At 47.9% G+C, this 23,726-nt stretch overlaps 1 protein-coding gene across 2 annotated transcripts in view; it reads right to left on the bottom strand.

The window, feature by feature from the left end:
• LOC115458782 (oocyte zinc finger protein XlCOF6-like) overlaps positions 1 to 23,726 on the bottom strand; it is a 72,404-nt gene that overhangs the window by 7,611 nt on the left and 41,067 nt on the right. The window contains exon 1 of one of the 2 annotated variants that reach the window (XM_030188594.1): positions 15,174 to 15,255. The exons of the other annotated variant lie outside the window; for it this stretch is intronic. Coding sequence (XP_030044454.1) covers positions 15,174 to 15,239 — 66 coding nt within the window. The 5' untranslated portion in view covers positions 15,240 to 15,255. Of the gene's footprint in view, positions 1 to 15,173; positions 15,256 to 23,726 lie in introns of those variants that run through there. 2 annotated transcript variants of the gene reach the window in all.

Raw genomic sequence — 23,726 nt, 5'->3', positions numbered from 1 at the left:
GACATAGAAATCCCTGACCGCAACACTGAAGCTCCAAACCGGGCCTCCGCCCGAGCAGCCACAGTCAAGCGGTAATGCTTGGAGAATGTATGGGCCGAAGCCCAAGTTGCCGCCTTGCATATCTCTTCCAAGGAGACGGAACCGGCCTCTGCCATCGAGGCCGCCTGAGCTCTTGTGGAGTGAGCCTTCAGCTGGATAGGCGGCACCTTCCCCGCGGCCACATAAGCCGCTGCAATGGCTTCCTTGACCCATCTTGCCACTGTAGGCTTAGCAGCCTGCAGACCCCTACGAGGACCTGCATACAGGACAAACAGATGATCCGATTTCCGGAAATCATTGGTCACTTCCAAGTATCTGATGATGACTCGTCTCACATCCAGATATTTAAGAGCAGAGTACTCCTCTGGGTAGTCCTCCCTACGAAAGGAAGGGAGACAGAGCTGCTGAGTCACATGGAAGCGAGAAACAATCTTGGGCAGAAAGGAAGGCACTGTGCGAATAGTCACTCCTGCCTCAGTGAACTGCAGAAAAGGCTCTCGACATGAGAGCGCCTGGAGCTCGGAAACTCTTCTGGCTGAAGTGATAGCCACCAAAAAGACTGCTTTCAACGTCAGGTCTTTCAGAGATGCCCTTGACAAGGGTTCAAACGGCGGCTTCTGCAATGCTCTTAGCACCAGGTTGAGATTCCACGCAGGCACCACTGAGTGCAGAGGAGGGCGCAGGTGATTAACTCCCTTGAGAAAGCGCACCACATCTGGCTGCGAAGCCAGGGAAGCACCCTTCAGGCGGCCCCTGAAGCAAGCCAGAGCCGCTACCTGGACTTTAAGGGAACTGAGCGACAGGCCTTTGTCCAGACCTTCTTGCAGGAACGCCAACACTGAAGAAATTGGAGCAGTGAAAGGAGAAAGTGAGCCTGCTTCACACCACGCTGCAAAGATACGCCAAACCCTGGCGTAAGCAGTAGAAGTAGAGCGCTTCCTCGCTCTCAGCATAGTGGCGATGACCTTGTCTGAGAAGCCCTTCTTCCTCAGACTGCTGCCGCTCAATAGCCAGGCCGTAAGACCAAAGGGGGAGGGATCCTCCATCACCACGGGACCCTGATGTAACAGGCCCTGCTCCACTGGCAGCCGCAGAGGATCGTCGACTGAGAGCCTGATCAAGTCCGCATACCAGGGACGTCTGGGCCAATCCGGACCCACCAGGATTACCCTGCCGGGATGCTTTGCCACCCGGTCTAGCACCCTGCCCAACATGGGCCAGGGCGGGAACACATAGAGAAGCTCTTGTGTCGGCCACTGTTGGAGAAGAGCATCTACTCCCAGGGATCGAGGGTCCCGTCCTCTGCTGAAAAAGGGCGGCACTTGGCAATTGGCCGATGACGCCATCAGATCTAGGCTCGGCTGGCCCCAGCGCTTCGTGATGTCCAAGAACGCCTGAGCAGATAGCTGCCACTCTCCGGGCTCCACGGTATGGCGACTGAGAAAGTCCGCCTTGACATTCATGACTCCGGCAATGTGGGCCGCTGACAGCTGTTCCAGGTTCGCTTCTGCCCACTGGCATAGACTCATAGCCTCCTTGGCTAGAGGGGCGCTCTTGGTACCTCCTGGCGGTTGACATAGGCCACAGCCGTGGCATTGTCCGACAGGACCCGTACAGGCTTCAACACCAGTACCGGGATGAACTCCAAAAGCGCCAACCGAATGGCTCTGAGTTCCAGGAGGTTGATAGACCACTTTGCCTCTGCAGGAGACCAGAGCCCCTGCGCTGTCCTTCCCAAACAGTGGGCTCCCCAGCCCGACAAAGAGGCGTCCGTCGTGACGACAATCCACTCTGGGGTCACCAGAGGCATTCCCGCAGACAACTTGTCTGTCTGCATCCACCAGCTCAGCGCCTTGCGCACTGCTGGATCCAAGGGAAGGCGCACAGCATAATCCTCCGACATCGGAGTCCAGCGCTGCAGCAGAGAGTGTTGAAGTGGTCTCATATGAGCCCTGGCCCAGGGCACTACTTCCATCGTGGCCGTCATAGAGCCCAACAGCTGCACATAGTCCCAAGCCCGAAGAGGAGAGGCTACTAGGAACTGGTCCACCTGAGCCTGAAGTTTGACAATCCGATTGTCTGGCAGGAACACTCTGCCCACTTGGGTGTCGAATCGAACTCCCAGATACTCCAGGGACTGAGTCGGGCGCAGCTGGCTCTTCTCCCAGTTGATGATCCATCCCAGGGAGCTCAAAAGAGCAACTACCCGGTCCACAGCTTTGCCGCACTCTGCATAAGAGGGGGCTCGGATCAACCAGTCGTCCAGATAAGGATGGACTTGTACTCCTTCCTTTCGCGGAAGGCCGCTATGACCACCATTACTTTGGAAAAGGTCCGCGAGCAGTAGGCCAACCCGAAAGGGAGGCTCTGAACTGGAAGTGTCGGCCCAGGACTGCAAAACGCAGAAAGCCGTATGATGAGGAGGCCAGATGGGAATATGCAGTATGCTTCCTTGATGTCCGAAGGATGCCAGGTACTCCCCTGCCTTCACTGCCGCTATAACAGAGCGGAGAGTCTCCATGCGAAAGTGCCGCACTTTCAAGGCCCGATGTGACCCCTTTGAGGTCGAGGATATGCCGGACAGAACCTCCTTTCTTTGGTACCACAAAGTAAATGGAGTAACGCCCCTTGCCAAGCTGACTTTCTGGCACCGGAATGACCGCACCCAGGCGGATCAGATTGTCCAAAGTCTGCTGCACTGCCACAGCTTTGACCGGAATGCATGGAGAGAGTACAAACCCGTCTCTTAAGGGTCGGCAGAACTCTAGCTTGTAGCCGTCTCTGATGACTTCCAGCACCCAAGCGTCTGAAGTTATTGTGGTCCACCTCGCCCAGAAACGAGGACAGCCGTCCTCCAATCTGCACTGGGGCGTGGACCAAGACCCCGTCATTGGGTACGAGACCCCTGGGGGAGGACCGGAGGAGCACCTCCGGGACGGCGGTCTCTGCGAAAGGAATGCTGCTTGGGGAGAAATTCCTCTTAAAGGAAGAGGGGGCAGAAGAACCCTACCTGCCGGGCGGTACCGACGGGCTTCCTGAAAACCGTCCTCTGGAGGTACCGGGACGAGCACTAGCCCGAGCCCTGACCTCTGGTAACTTCTTGCCCTTAGACGTGCCGAGATCGGTCACGATTTTGTCCAGCTCGACCACCAAAGAGCAGCTTGCCTTTAAAAGGCAATCTAGCCAGGCGGGATTTAGAGGCGTGGGTCAGCAGACCAATGTTTCAGCCAAAGCCACCGCCGCGCAGAGACTGTCTGAGCCATGCCTTTAGCTGAGGCTCTCAAGACATCATACGCAAGTCTGCCAAATAGGCTAAGCCCGATTCCAGGGCCGGCCAATCAGCCCTCAAGGAATGATCCGAGGGGGAAGCCCGCTGCACCATAGTCAGGCACGCCCTGGCCACATAGGAGCCGCAAACTGAGGCCTGCAAACTTAAAGCAGCCGCCTCAAAGGACGACCTTAAGGCCGCCTCCAACTCTGTCTTGGGCGTCCTTTAGGGCCGTGCCACCTTCCACGGCAACGCCGTTTCTTAGTCACCGCAGTGATTAAAGAATCCACTGTAGGCCACAGATAGGCCTCACGCTCACTCACAGCCAAAGGATAGAGGCGGGACATAGCCCTAGCCACTTTAAGGCTCGCTTCTGGGGCATCCCTTGAGCCGAAATTAAGGTGTGCATGGCATCATGCACGTGGAAGGTTCTAGGCGGCGCGCTTCGTCTCCCAGCATAATGGCAGAGCCAACAGGGGCTGAGGGAGAGACGTCCTCCGGAGAGGAAATCTTCAAAGTGTCCATGGCCTGTAACAACAGGTTGGGGGTAAATCCTCTGCGGCTAAAAAGCCGCGCTGCAGAGGGGTCATCGCTCCAACCGAGCGGGGATCCGTCTCCTCCAAGGAATCCGCAAAGGACCGTTGGGAGACCCTCAGACACGCTGCCCTCATCTACATCGGAGGAGACAATTCCTCCAAGGCCTGGGAATCAACCCGAGGGCGTTTACCTCTGGGAACCTCAAACCTCTTTACCAGAACGATGGGAGCAGGGGCAGCGTTGTGCATGAGGAAGGGCCTGATGCAGCAGCACAAACAAACTCGGGGGAGAAACCCCCCAGACTGTGCACTTCCAGCCCAGCCTGGGCAACAGCCCATAGACGCACCTCTCAACGGCGCTCGAATAGCGGGGGAGAGACATGCTGCGCATCCAAAATGGCGTCCGGCTGCGAAACTCCCGCGAAGAGCCGCGCGGGAAGAAAGGCTCTTAACATTAGCGGTTTTGTGCCGTTCGCCCAAATTAAGGGCGTCATGGCATTAATGTCTCCAACCTCAAGGGCGGCCCCCGAAGAAGCCGTCCGAGCCGCGTGGCCGGCCAAGATGGCGGAGGCGAGGAGCGGGGGATGGGCGTTTATGGCGGGAAAAACCGCCACGCCGGAGGAAGGACCGGGACATTCACGGTCACGAAACTGTCACCCAACCAGGGCGAATCAGGCTTCAAAACCCCCGCATCCCCTCTAGAAGCGCTCGAAGCGACCCGGGGAGCGACCTTTGCGCCCTCGCCCTCCGACGCCATATGCCACGAGGAGAAGAATCGGGGAACCCACCTGCCCGCTAGAAAAAGGTAAAATTACCTGCTTGCCGCTCCGAGCTGTAACGAACTGGTGTCCCAGTGAGTAGCTGCAATGAACGTTTAAAATAAACGTCAAAATAAACGCCTTTAAAGACGTTTAAAAATTTTTTTTTTTTTTTTAAACGGAGCCAGCGGGAGGGGGGAGGAAATGGAGGGACCTGGCACCACCAGGTTTGCACTTGCTCAAAAGAGCCCTCAACCCCAGGCCTCACAAAACCTAAGGATTAGGCTTGGAGGCCTAGCCAGAGCTGCTGCTGTGTGTGACCACCACCTGCTGAGATAGAGAACATACTGAGGAGTTTCCGGCAGCACATGACCACATATAGGGAGGCAAAAGTTTGCTCTCTATCTCCACCTGCTGGTAGATGGACACAACCCACCAGTCTATGGATTGATCAGCTTGATGATATGGAAACACCAAATTACACGTGTAAATCAGCAAACAAGGACTTTAGGAAAGGCGGCTACTTCTACATGGAAGTGGCAGCACAGGGATACGTTACAGAGACATGTTCTGGGTGTGGTTTGGGTGATCCCTCACAGTACATGAGGATTTTTTTATTATATAATGATAATACATATCTACAGTGAAAAATTCCCACATTGGCATTATACCTGCATGTCGCCCTGAGGGATGCTTTCTTTTTTTTTTTAACTTATGCTTTTGTAAAATGACTTTGTCTAAATATGTGTCCCAGCAAATACACATTTGTTTTTATTTTCACTGTGATATATAGATCTATAGCTCTGTTGTGTTTTCAGAATATCCACAATAAATATGCATGAGAAAGAAGGCCTCCGTTACAGGCAAATGTATTTCAAATCTCTCTCACGCACATGCATTGTGGTAATCCTGAAATCTAACCCATGCAGAATCCCCAAAGAGAAGCGAGATTCCATGCTATCGATTCCCAGGAACAAGCGGTGGCTTCCCCCATGACTATCTCAACAGCAGACTATGGACTTTTCCTCCAGAAAACTCACCTAAACCTTATTAAGCCCAGATATCCTAACTGCTGTTACAAGCTGAAGCCAAACAGGTAACCAAGACAAACGACTTGGGATTTTTTTTTTTTTTTTTGGTGGGGGGGGGGGGGGGAGACGATGACATATAAATATTAAACAAAGCGTGGACAAGGCATAACCTTGTGGAATCTCCTCTTAAAAACAGAAACAGATCTTGACACCCCCCTCCACTTTGAACCAAATAAATCCCGCTCTGACAAAAAAAAGGCAAACCAATCATAGACCAAACCCCCTATACCCAACATAAGCCACCTCTTCAAAAGAATATTGCCATCAACAGAATCAAAAGCAGACGACACATCTAAAGAAATCAAACAATAACTTTGGTTCTGATCTATCCCTCTCCGCAATGAATCCAAAATCGAGATCAGCAAGTCTCCTATGCTACTGGTTTTCTAAACCCATATTGAAACCTGTGCAAACAACATTTCTTCCACAAACGCCTCAAGATGCGTTAAAACAACCTTCTCAATAACCTCTTCCCAAAAATGGGGACAACAGAAAAAGGTCTATAACTACTCATACTTTTAGGATTTCAATTTCTCATTCTTTAACAATAGTTTTACTGTAGCTTACTCACAAGCAGCTGGCAGCCGATCTTCACTAAAGGACTAATTCACAAGACATGATAACGGTAAAGCGAGTTTACTTGCCATTTGAGGGATTACACCTGAACAGCAAGGGTCCCCATACAGACCCAATTGGCAAAATCATCGAGACACCCCGGGTCATTTCCTGCAACCCTTCCTCATCAAACTCAACCCATTTCAACTCAAGAACGTGGACACCCCCCCCCCCCCCCCCCCCCCCAACTCCATCCCTTGATCACCACAAGTTCTCACTCCCTTAACTAACAGAACCATCTTCTCCATCAAGTAATCCGCCTATGCCATGGCATCCGGTCCCCTTTTCATGTGCTTATCTTCATAACCATTAATCAAATATTTCACAGTATGATACAACTCCTGCGGCCTATTCAACGCCTCCCAAACCCAATTATGAAGCATATAAGCAGATAAGCACCGCCATACTGGGAAAAGACCAAAGGTCCATCAGCCCTGCATCCTGTCTCTGACAGCGGCCAATCCAGGCTTTAAGAACCCGGCAAAAAAAAACCCAATATATATATATATATATATATAATGTTCAATGGACTTTTCCTTCAGGAATCTGTCCAAACCCCCCTTAAACTTCGTAAGGCCAGCTGCTGTCACTACATTCTCCGGTAACGAGTTCCAGAATCCAACTACACACTGAGTAAAGAAAAACTTTCTCCTATTTGTTTTAAATCTGCCATATTCTAGCTTCATCTTGTGTCCCTTGGTTCTATTATTTTTTGAAGTGTAAACAAATGCTTCATATCTGTCCGCTCTACTCCGCTCATTATCTTGTAGACTTCTATCATATCACCCCTCAGCCGCCTTTTCTCCAAGCTGAAGAGCCCTAACCATCTTAGCCTTTCCTCATAGGGAAGTCGTTCCATCCCTTTTAGAGGTATATAAAATAATGAGTGGCGGGAACAGGTGGATGCGAAGCGTCTGTTCACGCTTTCCAAAAATACTAGGACTAGGGGGCAATGCGATGAAACTACAGTGTAGTAAATTTAAAACAAATCAGAAGAAAATCTTTCTTCACCCAACGCATAATTAAACTCTGGAATTCGTTGCCGGAGAACGTGGTGAAGGCGGTTAGCTTAGCAGAGTTTAAAAAGGGGTTAGACGGTTTCCTAAAGAACAAGTCCATAAACCACTACTAAATGGACTTGGGAAAAATCCATAATCCAGGAATAACATGTATAGAATGTTTGTACGTTTGGGAAGCTCACCAGGTGCCCTTGGCCTGGATTGGCCGCTGTCATGGACAGGATGCTGGGCTCGATGGACCCTTGGTCTTTTCCCAGTGTGGCATTACTTATGTACTTATCATTTTTGTTGCCCTTCTCTGCACCTTCTCCAATTCTTTTATATCTTTTTTGAGATGCGGCGACCCGAATTGGACACGATATTTGAGGTGCGGGTCGCACCATGCAGCAATACAACGCATTATAACATCCTCGGTGTTTGTTTTCCATCCCTTTCCTAATAATACTCAACATTCTGTGCGCTTTCTTAGCCGCCGCAGCACACTGAGAAGAAGGTTTCAACGTTTTATCAACGATGACTCCCAGTCTAGATCTGTGACTCCTAACGCGGAACCTTGCATGACATAGCTGTAATTCGGGTTCCTCTTACCCACATGCACCACTTTGCACTTGTCAACACTGAACTTCATCTGCCACTTGGATGCCCAGTCCCCCAGTCTCGCGAGATCCTCCTGTAATCTTTCACACTCCTCCTAGCGACTTGACAACCCTGAATAACTTTGTGTCATCTTGCGAATTTAATTACCTCACTAGTTACTCCCATTTCTCGGTCATTATAAATATGTTAAAAAAGCAGCGGTCCCAGCACAGACCCCTGGGGAACCCCGCTAACTACCCTTCTCCATTTGAGAATACTGAAAATTTAACCCTACTCTCTGTTTTCTATCTTTAACCAGTTTTTAATCCACAATAGAAGACTACCCCTAGCCCATGACTCTCCAGTTTCCTCTGGAGTCTTTCATGAGGTACTTTGTCCAAACGCCTTCTGAAAATCCAGATACACAATATCAACCGGCTCACCTTTATCCACATGTTTGTTCACCCCTTCAAAGAAATGTAGTAGATTGGTGAGGCAAGATTTCCCTTCACTAAATCCATGTTGACTTTGTCTCATTAATCCATGCTTTTGAATATGCTCTGTAAATTTGTTATTTATAATAGTCTCTACCATTTTGCCCGGCACCGACATCTATAATTTCCCGGATCTCCTCTGGAACCTTTTTAAAAAATCGGTGTTACATTGGCAATCCTCCAATCTTCCGGTACCACGCTCAATTTTAAAGACAATGACAAAAAGGTGCATCCAGACTTGCGCAGAGTAAGGGTGGGGGAGGAGGGAACATAGAATAACATTATTTGCTGATGATGTGTTGATGTATGTGGTTGATCCAGAACAAACGTTGCCCAAAGTATTGGAAATTTTGGAAGAGTGAGGTGTGTGCAGGATTCAAGGTTAATATGGATAAAAGTGAGACATTGGGAGTATCGTTATCCCCGGAGGAGATTTCCTTTTAAATGGGCAAAAAATAAACTCCGGTATTTCGGGAACCACATTCCATGTGACCTTGGTAGGGTGAGCAGTATTAATTATGGCAAGATTGTAGGCCAAATCAGGTCTGAGTTGTCTCGATGGAAGGGGTTGTGGCTGTCTTGGTGGGGTCGTTTGGCAGTGATCAAGATGAATGTTTTACCACGGTTACTTTTTCTGTTTCAGGCTTTGCCAGTGGAACTCCCTGGAGGAACAATTAAGCAGATTCAGGGACTGATCACACAGTTTATTTGGAATGGGAAACACCCTACATTAGGGAGTCGGGTTATGTGGGGGGGCTCCTGAGAGGGGAGGTAGGGCGGTCCCCGATATTGAATGGTACTATTATGCGGCCCAGATAAGGATGCTTATGGACTGGGAGAGTGAGAATAATAAGCCCAGTAGTCAGGTGGAAAGGTCCTATAGCTCTCATAGGGAGTTCCACTCTTATTTGTGGATTACGGAGGGAGCAGGTGGGGTACTTGAGGGATGGTCCAATCCCTATGTGAAACACTTGATGGGAGTGTGGAGGAGAGTTAGGAGGAAATGGGGTCAGGTGGATGAGGTTTCTACATTGGCGCCCATGAGGTGGGAACCGAAATTTGGGGAGGGAGAATGCTCGATATGGGAGATGGGAGAGGAAGGGGCTGATAAAATTTCCACAATGTGTTGTAGGGAGGTAAGATGTTGAGTTTTGAAACGCTGAGCTCCAGATATGGTCTAACAGAGGGGGATAGGTTTGCGTATGTGCAGGTCCAACATTTTGTGGGGGCAATGGGATGGAAGGGGGTAAATACTCCGGAGAGGGAATGTTTAGAAAATTTGTGGATATTCTGAGAAGGGTTCCCAGACCTATATTAGTGCTTTATATATTCTTTAGGGGAAGTGATTCAAGATCATTTGGGTTTCAAGGGGCATGGGATGTAGATTTACTGACCAGGATGGGAGACTATTTGTGGAGAGGTATATAGAGCATCGGTGTGTGTCTTGGTACAGGAGAATGCGTATAAAGTTCTTACCAGATGGTACTATACACCAGAGAGGTTGCAGAAAATGTATCCGGGAACGTTGGATAGAGTTAGAGGTGTGGAAAGCATAAGGGATCCTTCCTTCACATCTGGTGGGCATGTTCTAGTGTGGTGGAATTTTGGCACGGGGTGGTGAAAGGATTGGTTAAATTGACATATCTTTGGTGTGTGGGTCTCGGGAATGCCTTTTGGGTTTATATAATGAGAGGGAATCTTGGGAGGTTAGTAAATGGCTTCATTGGGGTTTTGCGGCAGCCAAATGCCTTATAGCCCGCAGGTGGAAATCTTCAAATTCTCCTACATTGGAGGAGTGGAAGGATAAATTGGGACAATTAATACATATGGAGTACCTTACAGCATACAGAAGGGAGAGGACTTTGAAATGTAAAGGGGGGTGGGATCAGTTAAAAGCAGGGGTAAAGAACATATAGGTGCTTTTTCATGGGGGTGTAGGGGGTGAAGGGGGGTGTTATGGGTGAGAGGGCGGGCAGGAGGGTTTGGGGGGAAAGGAGTATTATACGTACGTGAATTCTTGGCTTGTGGTTCATGGAGGTGGAGGTTTCAGAAGCTGGCTTAAACTCAATATATGGCCAGGGTCCTTGGGGCAGTTGTCTCGGGAACCTGGGGGGTTGTAGCTGTTTAGTTGGGGGACGGATTGGAGGGGTGGAAGGGGGAGTTTTGATTATATATTTTGCTATTTTTTAGGTTATGGGAGTTTGTAGGGTGCTGGTGTAATAGATGGCTCCTGCGAGGGCCGTGGGGGGGGTAATTTGTGTTGGTGGGGTGATGTTTGCCTGTTATGGAGTATTTGCTTTTCAATAAAAAGTTAAAGTTAAAAAAAAAAGCAGTGGTCCCAGCACAGACACCTGAGGGACCCCACTAACTACCCTTCTCCATTGAGAAAACTGGCCATTCAATCCTACTCTCTGCTTCCTATCCTTCAACCAGCTCTTAATCCATAGTAATACCCTACCTCAGATCCCATGACTCTTCAGTTTCCTCTGGAGTCTTTCATGAGGCACTTTGTCAAATGCCTTCTGAAAATCCAGATACACAATATCCACCGGCTCCCCATTGTCCACATGTTTGTTCACCCCCTCAAAAAAATGCAGTAGATTGGTGAGGCAAGACTTCCATTCACTAAATCCGTGCTGACTTTGTCTCATCAGCCCATGTTTTTGTATGTGCTCTGTAATTTTATTCTTAATAATAGCATCTACCATTTTGCCCGGTACCGACATCAGACTCACCGGTCTACAATTTCCCAGATCTCATCTGGAACCTTTTTAAAAAATCGGCGTAACATTGGCTACCTTCCAGTCTTCCAGTACAACACCTGATTTTAGGGATAGATTGCATATTACTAACAGTAGCTCTACAAGTTTATTTTTCAGTTCTATTAATACTCTGGGATGAATACCATCTGGTCCTGGTGATTTACTACTCTTCAGTGTGCAGAACTGACCCATTACATCCTCCAAGTTTACAGAGAATTTGTTTAGTTTCTCCGACTCGCCTGCTTCAAATACCCTTTCTGGCTCCAGTGTCCCTCCCAAATTCTCCACGGTGAACACCGAAGCAAAGAATTCATTTCATTTATCCACTATGGCTTTGTCTTCCCTGATCGCCCCTTTAACATGAATGTAAAAAAGGCTTTATTCATAAATCACAGCTAACAAAGCACCAGAGAATCCACTCAGGAGTAAAACCATTCACATGTTCTGAGTGTGTAAAAGCTTCTGTCAGAAGATACTCCTCATTATTCTCTGGAACTGGGTGGGAGGGAGGGGGACCCTGGAACTCGGAGTGAGAGGACGACCCTGGAACTTGGAGGGAGGGGGGATGACCCTAGAACTGGGAGGGAAAGGAGAGAGAGAGGTGAGGGAGGAAGGGGGGCCTGGAACTCGAAGGGAGGGAGGGGGACCTGGAACTCGGAGGGAGGTGGAGGGGGTGGGGGGGGAGGGGGAACGCACCACCTGTAAAAAAAACAAAACATTTCAGCACCCCCGATCATTTTGAAAAGTTGTCTCCTATGATTTCAGTATATTCCATCATCATTATAACATCCGGCTTCCCAAGGCAGATTACAACAACATTTAAGATGAACCCATCAGGAAACAGGATATCCTCACTGAATTTTGGCCATCTGTATTGTATACAGTGTATTTATTTAGTTTTTAGTGTAGAAAAATTAGCACAAAATACAGAATTTAAAATTGCTGTTTCTAGCAGCTATAATAATTTTTTTAGCTGTTTTAGTGAGATTCAATTGTTATTTCATTATATTATATCCAAACAAATCTGCAACCGAGCGGAGAACTCAAATGCCCCACGGGAGAAAACAGGTATAGGAGAAAGTGGGATGTGTGACCACGGAACACCAAACATAGTAACATAGTAGATGACGGCAGAGAAAGACCTGCATGGTCCATCTAGTCTGCCCAACAATTTAAACTCATATGTGCTACTTTATGTGTATACCTGACCTTGATTTGTTTCTGCCATTTTCAGCCCACCTCCCAACCACCAGCCCCACCACCCAATCTCGGCTAAGCTTGTTTCATCAATAAACAAGTGTTTTTAAGATCAATCTATCCAGTGTTTGGTGTTCCGTGGTCAAACATCCCACTTTCTCCTATACATGATATTTATATCTACATATATGGGAAGCTTTCAAATAAATTAAAAAGCAGTCCAATAAGTTAAAACAAAAACAACTTTTGTCCTCCACCTTTTAAGGCACTGCCTATCCAACTGAAACAGCTTTAGGCTTGTTACAGATGGACGAACATGTTTATATTCGGAAAAACAAGATTCGAAAGCGCCAAACCTTTATGAGAAAAACTACACTGGCTCCCAATCAAAGAACGTATTGCGTTCAAAATCTGCACCCTGGTTCACAAGATCATCTACGGCAATGCCCCAGGATACATGATAGACCTCACTGACCTACCAACCAGAAACACAACAACATCAACACGATCATACCTAAATCTCCACTACCCAAGCTGCAAAAGACTTAAATACAAATCAACCTGTTCAGAAGGAAAGGATCCTCAGGAGCTTAACCGAGATTGGATAGCAGAGCCGGTAGTGGGAGGCAGGACTGGAGGTTGGGAGGCAGGGATAGCGCTGGGCAGACTTGTACGGTCTGTGCCAGAGCCGGTGGTGGGAGGCGGGGATAGTGCTGGGCAGACTTATACGGTCTGTGCCAGAGCCGGTGGTGGGAGGCGGGGATAGTGCTGGGCAGACTTATACGGTCTGTGCCAGAGCCAGTGGTGGGAGGCAGGACTGGAGGTTGGGAGGCAGGGATAGCGCTGGGCAGACTTGTACGGTCTGTGCCAGAGCCGGTGGTGGGAGGCGGGGATAGTGCTGGGCAGACTTATACGGTCTGTGCCAGAGCCGGTGGTGGGAGGCGGGGCTGGTGGTTGGGAGGCGGGGCTAGTGCTGGGCAGACTTATACGGTCTGTGCCCTGAAGAGCACAGGTACAAATCAAAATAGGGTATACACAAAAGTAGCACACATGAGTTGTCTTGTTGGGCAGACTGGATGGACCGTGCAGGTCTTTTTCTGCCGTCATTTACTATGTTACTATATGTTAACCTATGCTACTCCTCCACTAGCAACACTCCATGTAGAATCTCAAATAGTAGCAACAGAATCTCAACATTCCATGTAGAATCCCGACGTGGTGAACTGGATTAGGAACTGGTTGACGGGACAGACGACAGAGGGTGGTGGTAAATGGAGTTCGCTCGGAGGAGGGAAAGGTGAGTAGTGGAGTGCCTCAGGGATCGGTGCTGGGGCCGATTCTGTTCAATATATTTGTGAGTGACATTGCCGAAGGGTTAGAAGGTAAAGTTTGCCTATTTGCAGATGATACTAAGATTTGCAACAGAGTGGACACCCGGGAGGGAGTGGAAAGCATGAAAAGGGATCTGAGGAAGCTAGAAGAATGGTCTAAGGTTTGGCAATTAAAATTCAATGCGAAGAAATGCAAAGTGATGCATTTAGGGAGTAGAAACCCACGAGAGACTTATGTGTTAGGCGGTGAGAATCTGATAGGTACTGAGGGGGAGAGGGATCTTAGGGTGATAGTATCTGAGGATCTGAAGGCGACGAAACAGTGTGACAGGGTGGTGGCCGTAGCAAGAAGGTTGCTAGGCTGTATAGAGAGAGGTGTGATCAGCAGAAGAAAGGAAGTGTTGATGCCCCTGTACAAGTCCTTGGTGAGGCCCCACCTGGAGTATTGTGTTCAGTTTTGGAGGCCGTACCTTGCTAAGGATGTTAAAAAAATGGAAGCGGTGCAAAGAAAAGCTACGAGAATGGTATGGGATTTGCATTCCAAGACGTATGACCAAAGACTTGCTGACCTGAACATGTATACCCTGGAGGAAAGGAGGAACAGGGGTGATATAATACAGACGTTCAAATATTTGAAAGGTATTAATCCGCAAACGAATCTTTTCCGGAGATGGGAAGGCGGTAGAACGAGAGGACATGAAATGAGATTGAAGGGGGGCAGACTCAGGAAAGATGTCAGGAAGTATTTTTTCACGGAGAGGGTGGTGGACGCTTGGAATGCCCTCCCGCGGGAGGTGGTGGAGATGAAAACGGTAACGGAGTTCAAACATGCGTGGGATATGCATAGAGGAATCCTGTGCAGAAGGAATGGATCCTCAGAAGCTTAGCCGAAATTGGGTGGCGGAGCAGGTGGGGGAAGAGGGGTTGGTGGTTGGGAGGCGGGAAATACTGCTGGACAGACTTGTACGGTCTGTGCCCTGAAAAAGGCAGGTAGAAATCAAGGTAAGGTATACACAAATGAGTTTATCTTGTTGGGCAGACTGAATGGACCATGCAGGTCTTCTTCTGCCGTCATCTACTATGTTACTATGTAAATAGTAGCAACATTCCAGAATCTTGTTAATGGGACTTGATATACAGCCTTTCTGTGGTTTTTTACATTCAAAGTGGTTTACATAGTATATAGAGGTACTTATTTGTATCTGGGCAATGAAGGGTTAAGTGACTTGCCCTAACCACTAGGCTACTCCTCCACTAGCAACATTCCATGTAGAATCTCAAATAGTAGCAACAGAACCTCAACATTCCATGTAGAACCTCAAATAGTGGCAACATTCCAGACTCTTGTTAATGGGACTTGATATAATGAAGGGTTAAGTGACTTGCCCTAACCACTAGGCTACTCCTCCACTTACTGTCTCACACAACACAGATAGAGACATAAAGCCAATTAAACTTAGACATAAAGGAAATCCAGGTGTCCTTACGGTCTTTGAAACGTCTGGAACCAGCATCTCCTCAGCCTCCAAACTCCACCTCGGAGGTGGCTGCATAAAGAAGAAGCCTCTGAAACACTCCGGGAAGAAGCAATGGTGAAACCAGAATGAGGCTTGGAACACACTGAGAGAGGCTACTGGAGCACGAGAACGAGGTTTGAAATGCGAGGGAGGGGTAGGAATACTGTGTTAGAAACGAAGGATGTTGAAGTAAGAGATGGAGATGACGTCAAACAGTTGAAGCCAATTTGGGAAGTCGCTGTTTCCCATTCCCCTCCTGCCGTCGTCATCGCCATACACTCAAAACAAGGCAAACTAACTTATGAGCTGCAGCACCCACGTTGTCGTTCTTTATTGTTGGCAGCATTTTTATTTAATCTCACATATTTTCAAACATGCCAACTTCTGCAGCACACGGATGTACACAGAGGATAAAAACTTTTCATAGGTAGAGTAGTAACTTGTTATAAATGATAATCATCTGGAGGGGCTGATTATAGGGACACCATAGCATGTGTTATATTCCTGCAGAGATTTTTATTTTCTCCTGGTAAAGGGCCACTAAAACAGACATCATGTTATGAGAATCAGGTGCTCAAAATTCAGAGTTTCTATTTATTTATTTATGACATTTATAGCCCACATTAAACATGAATTAGGTTAAACCTGTGTAACGGGTCCGAAAAGCAGGAGACGAAAGACAAATTGGTTCCAAAACAAAACAGCTTTTATTGCTAGCAATTCACACAGCACCGAGTACAATCTCAGAATACTGTGTGTCAGAAATCATCTGACACTCACATTTATACTTCCCTCCTGGGCCTGCGCATTAGGCCCCTTACACATCACATTTGGCATGCGCAGTAAACAGTTGTAGTTCTCACAGTGCATAGTTGTAGTTCTCAGTACATACACACGTCATATTACTGAAAAAAATACTGGCAAGAGAAACGAAACTTAGCAGCATATTCTACACACACAATGCTCCTTTCTAGCTCAGGAGATAAGATTCATCGGCTCAGAGATGCAGGGCGGGGGTGTTAGCACCCTCCAAGGCCACCTATTCATGTGGCTCCTACGTGCAAGCTGATCTCGTATAAGCCTTGCTACTACAGTTACAGTTACAAGCTATATGTCTAATAGCCCTGCATTCTGTCTTACATCAGTAAACAATAAAACTGGGTAAGGCACAAAAGGTCCAGTGCATTAATAAAGTATGGCTAAAAGGCCGAAAGCAGAGGTAGAGTACATAAGTATATAAGTCCATCAGTAGGCACAAAACATGAGGTTGTTCTGGTGGTCAGTAGTATTCGAGTAGTATCCGGTGGTCCACTCCTACACCTGGGAGCATTTAAAATGTTTTTTTTCCTGTGCTAGATCAAAAGAGAAAATGGTCTGTGGCAACTTGCTCCTTTTGTTTTGTGTAATACAGTGTGGTATATTATACAAAAGCACTTAATATTGTTTATTACTACTATTTTTTTTAATTAATCTTTTTTATTGACATAAAATCATTATCACATAGATATCACTTCGTCATAACACAATTCACATATGAAGTACAACATTCGAACCATTCCTTCTTATGTCAACAGTGAGTTTTTCCCCCTTTTTCTCCCCCGATCCTTTCAAGCCCTCCCTCCCCCATACCCTCCCTTAACCCCAACTAAACCTACCCAACCCTTAAACACTTAACAGTTCAGAATTTTGCTTCTTGCTTCCGGAGTGAGTGTATCCCAAAATGGGGACCAGGACTTACAAAATATGTCACCTCTCTTGGAGGCTAGGAGGCATATTTTCAAAGCACTTTGGGAGGCTAAGTTCCATAGGTTTCTATGGAACTTTGGGAGGCTAAGTGCTTTGAAAATGAGCCTCTAGGTCACTAATTCCCCTCTTTTCTACAGAACAGCACTGAATCATGGCAACCCTCCAATGCGCCACACTGGGACCCTCAGCCGCCAGCCACTTTTGAAAAATGATGCGCTTTGCCATTAAGGAAGCGAATTTCAAGAATGCTTTGTATCCTGGTGGTGTCGGTTGCTGCGTTTTATAGGTGTCAAACAGTAAATCTGGAGTTGGGTGCCATTTACAGGACCACATCCGTGAGACGTGAACACACAGCGACTTCCAAAAAGCTTGAATTTGTGGGCACTTCCAAAACATGTGTCCCAAATCGGCACCACCCCTTCCGCACTTCAAGCAATTATCTGTCTCCCTGAGAGTAGCTCGAAAAGCTCTGTGCGGAGTAATGTGCAGCCGCGGCAGGAATTTATACTGAATTTCACACCACGCTACATTCGCACTTATTCCAAATGCGGAGCTGACGCACCCCGCTATATGCTCCTGCTTTAGGTGGAGACCCAAATCTTGGTTCCACCCTTGAGTTACCTTAGTAAGGTCCAAATCTTTCAAGGAGTCTCTGAGATGCTTGTGGAAATAACTCAAAGGAATCCGCAGCTGCGCCTCAAGACCCAACAGTTTGTCTAGTTCTTCCCACGATTCTTGGTTCAGCGCTGTTGATGGGAGGGAGCTGACATAGTGCCGGATTTGGAGGTAAGCAAAAGTGTCCCTCAAGTCTAAACCATATTCAGTACATAAATCTTTAAATGTCTTGATGACCCCCTGCTTTGATACCACATGATATAAGTAGTGAACTCCGGAGGAGGCCCACCTCTTAAAAGCCGCGGAAGATATCCCCGCCGGGAAATCAAGGTTCCCTTGAATCGGTAGCAACGGGGAGACCTCCACATTCCTGTTACCCCGCCTACGCACCCACTTCCAGGTGGCCCTCAAAGGTGCAAAAATATGCTTATAGTTTGCTGAGGTTTACTGGAATGTATACTCCTAGGTATTTTATTTCAGAGCAAGCCCATTGAAAAGGAAAGCTACCTCTCCAATTTCTTTGAATCTCAATCTGGATGGGCAGTGCTATTGATTTTTGAAAGTTTAAGGAAAACCCCGTTAGAAATTCAAATTCAGCTAGTGTTTCCAGCAGGTATTTCATTGAATGTTCTGGGCGGGTGAGTGTCAGTAAAATATCGTCGGCGAAGGCCAATACCTTCACCGACTGTGAAGGAAGGGAAATCCCAGTTATATCTGGGTCGATCATGATAGTTCTTAAAAGTGGTTCTAGGTATAAGAGAAATAGCGCAGGTGAAAGTGGACACCCCTGCCTAGTCCCTCTCTGCACGACAAATCCTAATGATTGTATCCCATTCAACACTATGTACGCTGAAGGTAAATGATACAGCGCCTCAACAGCATCCCGGAACCAGCCCTCCAGCCCAACATGTGCCAGGACCCGAAATAAGTAGGCCCACTGCACTCTATCAAACGCCTTCTCTGCGTCTAGGCTAGTCAGCAAAAGGGGATCTCAAGTAACCTGGCTATGGGCTATGGAAAGTAACACTTTGCGCACATTTATGGTACGGTGCCGGCCGCGCACAAATCCCACTTGATGCTCGCCCACCAGCTGGGGGAGATACCGTGCCAATCTATCTGCCAACACCCGTGCCAAAATTTTAAGATCCACGTTTAATAATGAAATTGGCCTGAAGGAGTCCACGCGGTCTGGGGGCTTGCCCGGTTTCGGTATCAAGGTAATTAAAGCCTCATTCTCTCTCGGGGAAAAATATCCTCTCCCCACCATTGAATCATAGTACGAGAGGAGTGGGCCCACCAGCTCATGCCCTAAGATTTTATAATACTCATTTGAGAGTCCATCCGGTCCCAGGGCAGACCCCAATGGTAACGACTTAATAACTTTTTGTATCTCTTGGGCCTCTATGGGGGCGGCCAACTGATCCCTTGCGTTTTGATCTAATCTGGGCATGCCCGCGTCAACTAGGTAATCTTCCCATAACAGTCCCTGATCTTCTCCACTCTCTGTGTAGACTTGCTCAAAAAAATTACAAAATAAGTCTGCTATCTCGGTTGGGTTACTAGTGTGAGTCCCATCTGACCTTCTCAACAATGGGACATACCGCGATGACAATTTCGCTTTGGCCGCACGGGCCAGCAGTCTACCTGATTTATTGCCAAATCTATAAAAATTCAATTGCCTTGCAAATAAATGTCGTTTTGTTTGCTCATGTATGAGAGAGTTCAAGGCAGTCAGTGATGCTGATACTCTCTCTCTAGTTTCTTTGGTAGGGTTAATAAGGTTTGCACGCTTAGCTGATTTGTAGTCTGTCTCCATCCTTAAAAGTCCCGCTGCTAACCTCTTGGCCCTTGTACTTAAGAAAGATATCACTTCCCCTCTCAAAACCACCTTGGAAGCCTCCCAGAAAATTATGGGCGATGGAGCGGATGCTAAATTAGTTTCTATATATTGAGTCCATTTCGCCCTGAGGTGCTCTATGAAAGATTTGTCATTTGACAAGTATGAGGGGAATCGCCAGAATTTAGCCGGCTCCCCGCCTATATCAAACTCTAGTTCCAGTCCCACGAGAGCATGGTCTGACATTGCAGCCGAACCTATGGTCGCTTCTTTAACTCGAAAGAACCATGATTGGGATATAAAAATAAAGTCTATCCTCGACCATGTCTGGTGCACCTTAGACTGATGAGAGTAATCGCGGGCCGTTGGATTCAAAAGTCTCCAAGGGTCTACTAAATTGAGAGCTCTACACAAGGCCGGGAGACCAGCTCCCCTGTCCGCGACCGCCCTGGCACTAGTAGAAGACCTATCCATGGAGGAGTCCATAACTTGGTTGAAGTCACCCGCCCACACCCATGGAGCATCTGTATATCTTTGTCCCAAGGCAGACAGTGATTGGAAGAAAGCCGAGTTATATACGTTAGGGCCATAGATTGAGCAAAGGTAAAATTGTTTCCCTTGAAAGACTATCTTAATCAGTACCACCCTTCCAGCATTATCTTTGTATATCAGTTTTGATTGGCACGGTGCCCCCCTTCGAATTAATATCGCCACCCCGCTTTTACGATTGCCCGAAGAGGAGAAGTGACACTCACCTACCCATTGCTGGCATAGTTTCATATGTTCAGAATCTGATAGTTTTGTTTCTTGTAAACACGCTATCATAGCCTTGTGGCGTTTCAATTGTGCTAAACTTTTGCTGCGCTTTATTGGGGACGTAATCCCAGACACATTCCAAGAAAAAATTGGAAGATCAGAGTTACCCATACCCTCCAATCTCTTCCATTCTTTTCAGGTCCCCTGCTATACTTACAAACAAGGGAGGGGGCTCCGGAGGCCCAGCCCCCTCCGGAAACACCCTCACTGCGACCAGAGCAAGAGGTAGCCATCTTACCACAGTCCTGTCCTCTTCTCCACTAACTCTCCAACACACGTGTACACTCACTCCGAACCATTCCCATTTTTCCCTCCCCTGACCCCCCTCCCTTATCCCTCCCTCCCACCCTTTCGCATCCTTATCCTCTAAGATCCCCCAAAACATCCACCCAGGCTACTAAGCCTGTTAGAATGTGAGAGTCACGCAGTGTCGCCGTGAGACCCCCACCCCAACTTAAATCATAACATATTTAACTATATGAAACTAACATACATTATTACAGCATAACCACTTTTAGTTACCATCGAAATCTGGTTCAAGTTTCGTCTAGCACATGGCAGTCTCTCAAAGCTTTCTTTGCCTCCTCCACCGAGGAATAAGTTTGCCAACGATCTTGTAGGGAGACGCGCAGCCTTGCAGGGTATTGTAGGTTAAATTTTATCTTCTTCCCTGCCAGCACTGTACAAAGAGGGTGAAATTTCCTGCGCTGTTCTTGTACTCGCTGGGTATAATCCGGAAATATTAAAACGGGCTGTCCGCCATAGTTCAGCGAGTCTCTTCGCTGTTTAAAGCCCTGTAATATCTCCATTCTGTGTTTGTAGTTAAGGACCTTCGCGATCACCACTCGTGGTCTGGCGTTCACCTCCGCCTTCCGTCCCACGCGGTGCGCTCGCTCTATAATTAAAGGGCCGCAGGAGTCTGTCAGGGCCAGCTCTTTCGCCAGCCAAGTTTCCAGCCAGGAGTCTAAGTTTATTTCAGGCAGTTGTTCCGGCAGGCCAACAATGCGAAGGTTGTTACGGCGAGATCTGCCCTCACGACCTTCCAGCCTGTCTCCTTGCTCCCTTAACTGTTGTTGCATAGCTTGGAGATCTGGCCCGTATCCTCGAGTATCATCTTCGAGGGAAGACAATCTGGTTTCTAAATCGCTTGTGCGTGTCCCCAATCCATCCATTCTGGCTTGGAAACCGTCCAATTTGTCATGTAAGGCTATGCATTTTGGGTCCCATGCCTGTGCGATTGCTGCTGTCAGTTGCGTTAGTTGTTCCTCGCTGAAGCACATGGGCGAAGGAGCCTCAGAAATCTCGTCCGCCATTTTCCCCTCCGCAACACTCGTTTTCGTTTTTTCTTTTTTTCCCGGAGCGCAGTGCCATTTCAACCGGTGGTTTTTGAAGATATTTGTCCATAGGCACTAGGCGTACGTGGTCAGCTGAGTTTCAGGTTCGTATTTCTACAATAAATTAGCGATCTTGGGGTGAGGGTCTCGGAGCTGAAGCAGCGTGCAGCCTGTTCAGTTCATGGCGTTACGTGACCCTCATTACTACTATTTTTAAGAGAGATATCAAATAATGTAAATAGATGCGTCCTGGGGATATTGATGTCTAAGGGAAAGCAGCATTGACAGTTTGCTGATGCTCTATGACTTGCTGATTGGTAAACCTGAATATCAATTGAAATTCCTGCGTGCCTTTAAATAAAGCCAAGATCATTTGGAGTTATTTTTTGGAAAACTTCTGAGTCTCGGGGGCAGTAACAACAGCCCATCAGCTAGGCAGTTCATTGCTGCTTATAGAAAAACTAGTAGAAAAGTCCCGTTTCTGGTTCTAATGAAACGGGCGCTAGCAAGGTTTTCCACTGAGTGTGTATGTTTGAGAGAGTGACTGTGAGAGAGAGAGAGAGAGAGAGAGAGAGTGAATGTGCAAGTGTGTGTGTGTGTGACAGAGTGAGGGTGGTTGCGACTATGTCTGTGAGAGTGGGTGTATGTGAGAGTGAGTGTGTATGTGAGATAGTGAGTGTCCTCCCATCTCCCCCCTCTCATGTCTCAGGACCCCCTCCACTTTGGTTTGAGGATTCCCTTCCCCCCCTCTTTGTTCTTGGGGACCCCCCTTCCTTCCTCTCTGGTCTTATGGAACCCCCTTTCCCCCTCTCTGGTCTTAGGGACCCCCCCCTCTCTGGTCTTAGGGACCCGCCTCCCCTCTCCATAGTTTACCTTTCAAGTTGTAAGGTGCCCCCTTTCCTTCCTTTCCTCCCTCCCTCCCAGTTTCAGGGTTTGTCTGATTCCCCTTTCTTTTGTAGCAGCAGCGCCTATGTTTTTGTTTTTTTTTGTGTGTGTACTGGAATGACGGTTGCGTATTGGAATGGAAATTGAGATTAACCAAAGGGTTTCCTTGCTTAGTGTGGTGTTGCGTGGCTCTCTTCCACTCTTGTGGGTTATACTCCTGAGGCATGTCATAGGTTTGTTTGGTGGCAGCGCTGGAGTCTGACCCAGTGCTCTTTCCCTCCCCCCTGTTGTGAGTCGCCAGTGGACCCTGTCCGTGACCCCCGGACTGAGCCCTCATCTGCCGGCGGCCTCCCTCTTTTTCCTGTCCGTGAGTCGTTCCGTTTTTGCTGATGGGTGGGGGGGGGGCGGGGTTTTGTCTCTGAGGGGTCTCGTTCTGGAGGTCCATTTCTCTTGTTCCACCCTGGATTCATTTAGGCATTGCTGCGCCCACGACGTCATCACGTTTGACGCGTGGGCGGGGTAGGCATTCATGGTTGAAAATAAAACGCACCCTCGTTCAGATGCCCTACTGTTGTCGCTGTGCGTCGGTGGGGGTGGAGGCCCTGCGTAGGTCGCTGTTTCTCGCTGTGCATCGGGGGGTGGGGAGTGTCGGAGGGTGGTGGAACTGGCGATTGGCTGTGTCATAGCCCCGCCTTGCACGTCATCACGTTGTGACGCGAGGGCGGGGCAGACAGTCATGGGATCTTGCAACTACAAATTTACATTTAGAATGTTGGGGGTTGTGAATTATGTGTGGATGGGGCGTGGCTGAGGGCGGGTCTTTGAGTCAGAGTGAGAGTGAGTGGTGCTGACAGCCTAGAAGACTACAGGGCTTCAGTGTTTCCCTGCCACACAGTGAGGTTCAGAACGTTGGAGGTGAGAATTATTTATATAGATGCTTGTGCATAATGATCTGCAAGATATCCTCCGAGGTAATTGTCTGCCTCTGGAAACTGTTCCCATTTTAACTGAATCAAGCAATTTCATAGCCAAAGTAACACCCTCAGCATCAGTCCTTAACAATTCTATCAGTAGACACAGATTCATTGATCCTGTTGAAAGTGTAATACCAGAACACGATTACACCTGTATCCCAAGACCTGCCAAGCTAGCCATGTATTCAGAAAAAAATTGTTGTATATCTTGCTGGATTTGTTGTTTGTAAGTTGCAAACATCTCTACATTGTGAGACCTGCATAAACACTGCATATTCCTCCCTATACTAGGCCTGTAAGATGGGCCTGCTAGCCC

This window comes from Microcaecilia unicolor, unplaced genomic scaffold (genome assembly GCF_901765095.1).
Source record: "Microcaecilia unicolor unplaced genomic scaffold, aMicUni1.1, whole genome shotgun sequence".
NCBI classification, from domain to species: Eukaryota; Metazoa; Chordata; class Amphibia; order Gymnophiona; family Siphonopidae; genus Microcaecilia; species Microcaecilia unicolor.
This window is presented reverse-complemented; position numbering and strand designations above follow the sequence as displayed.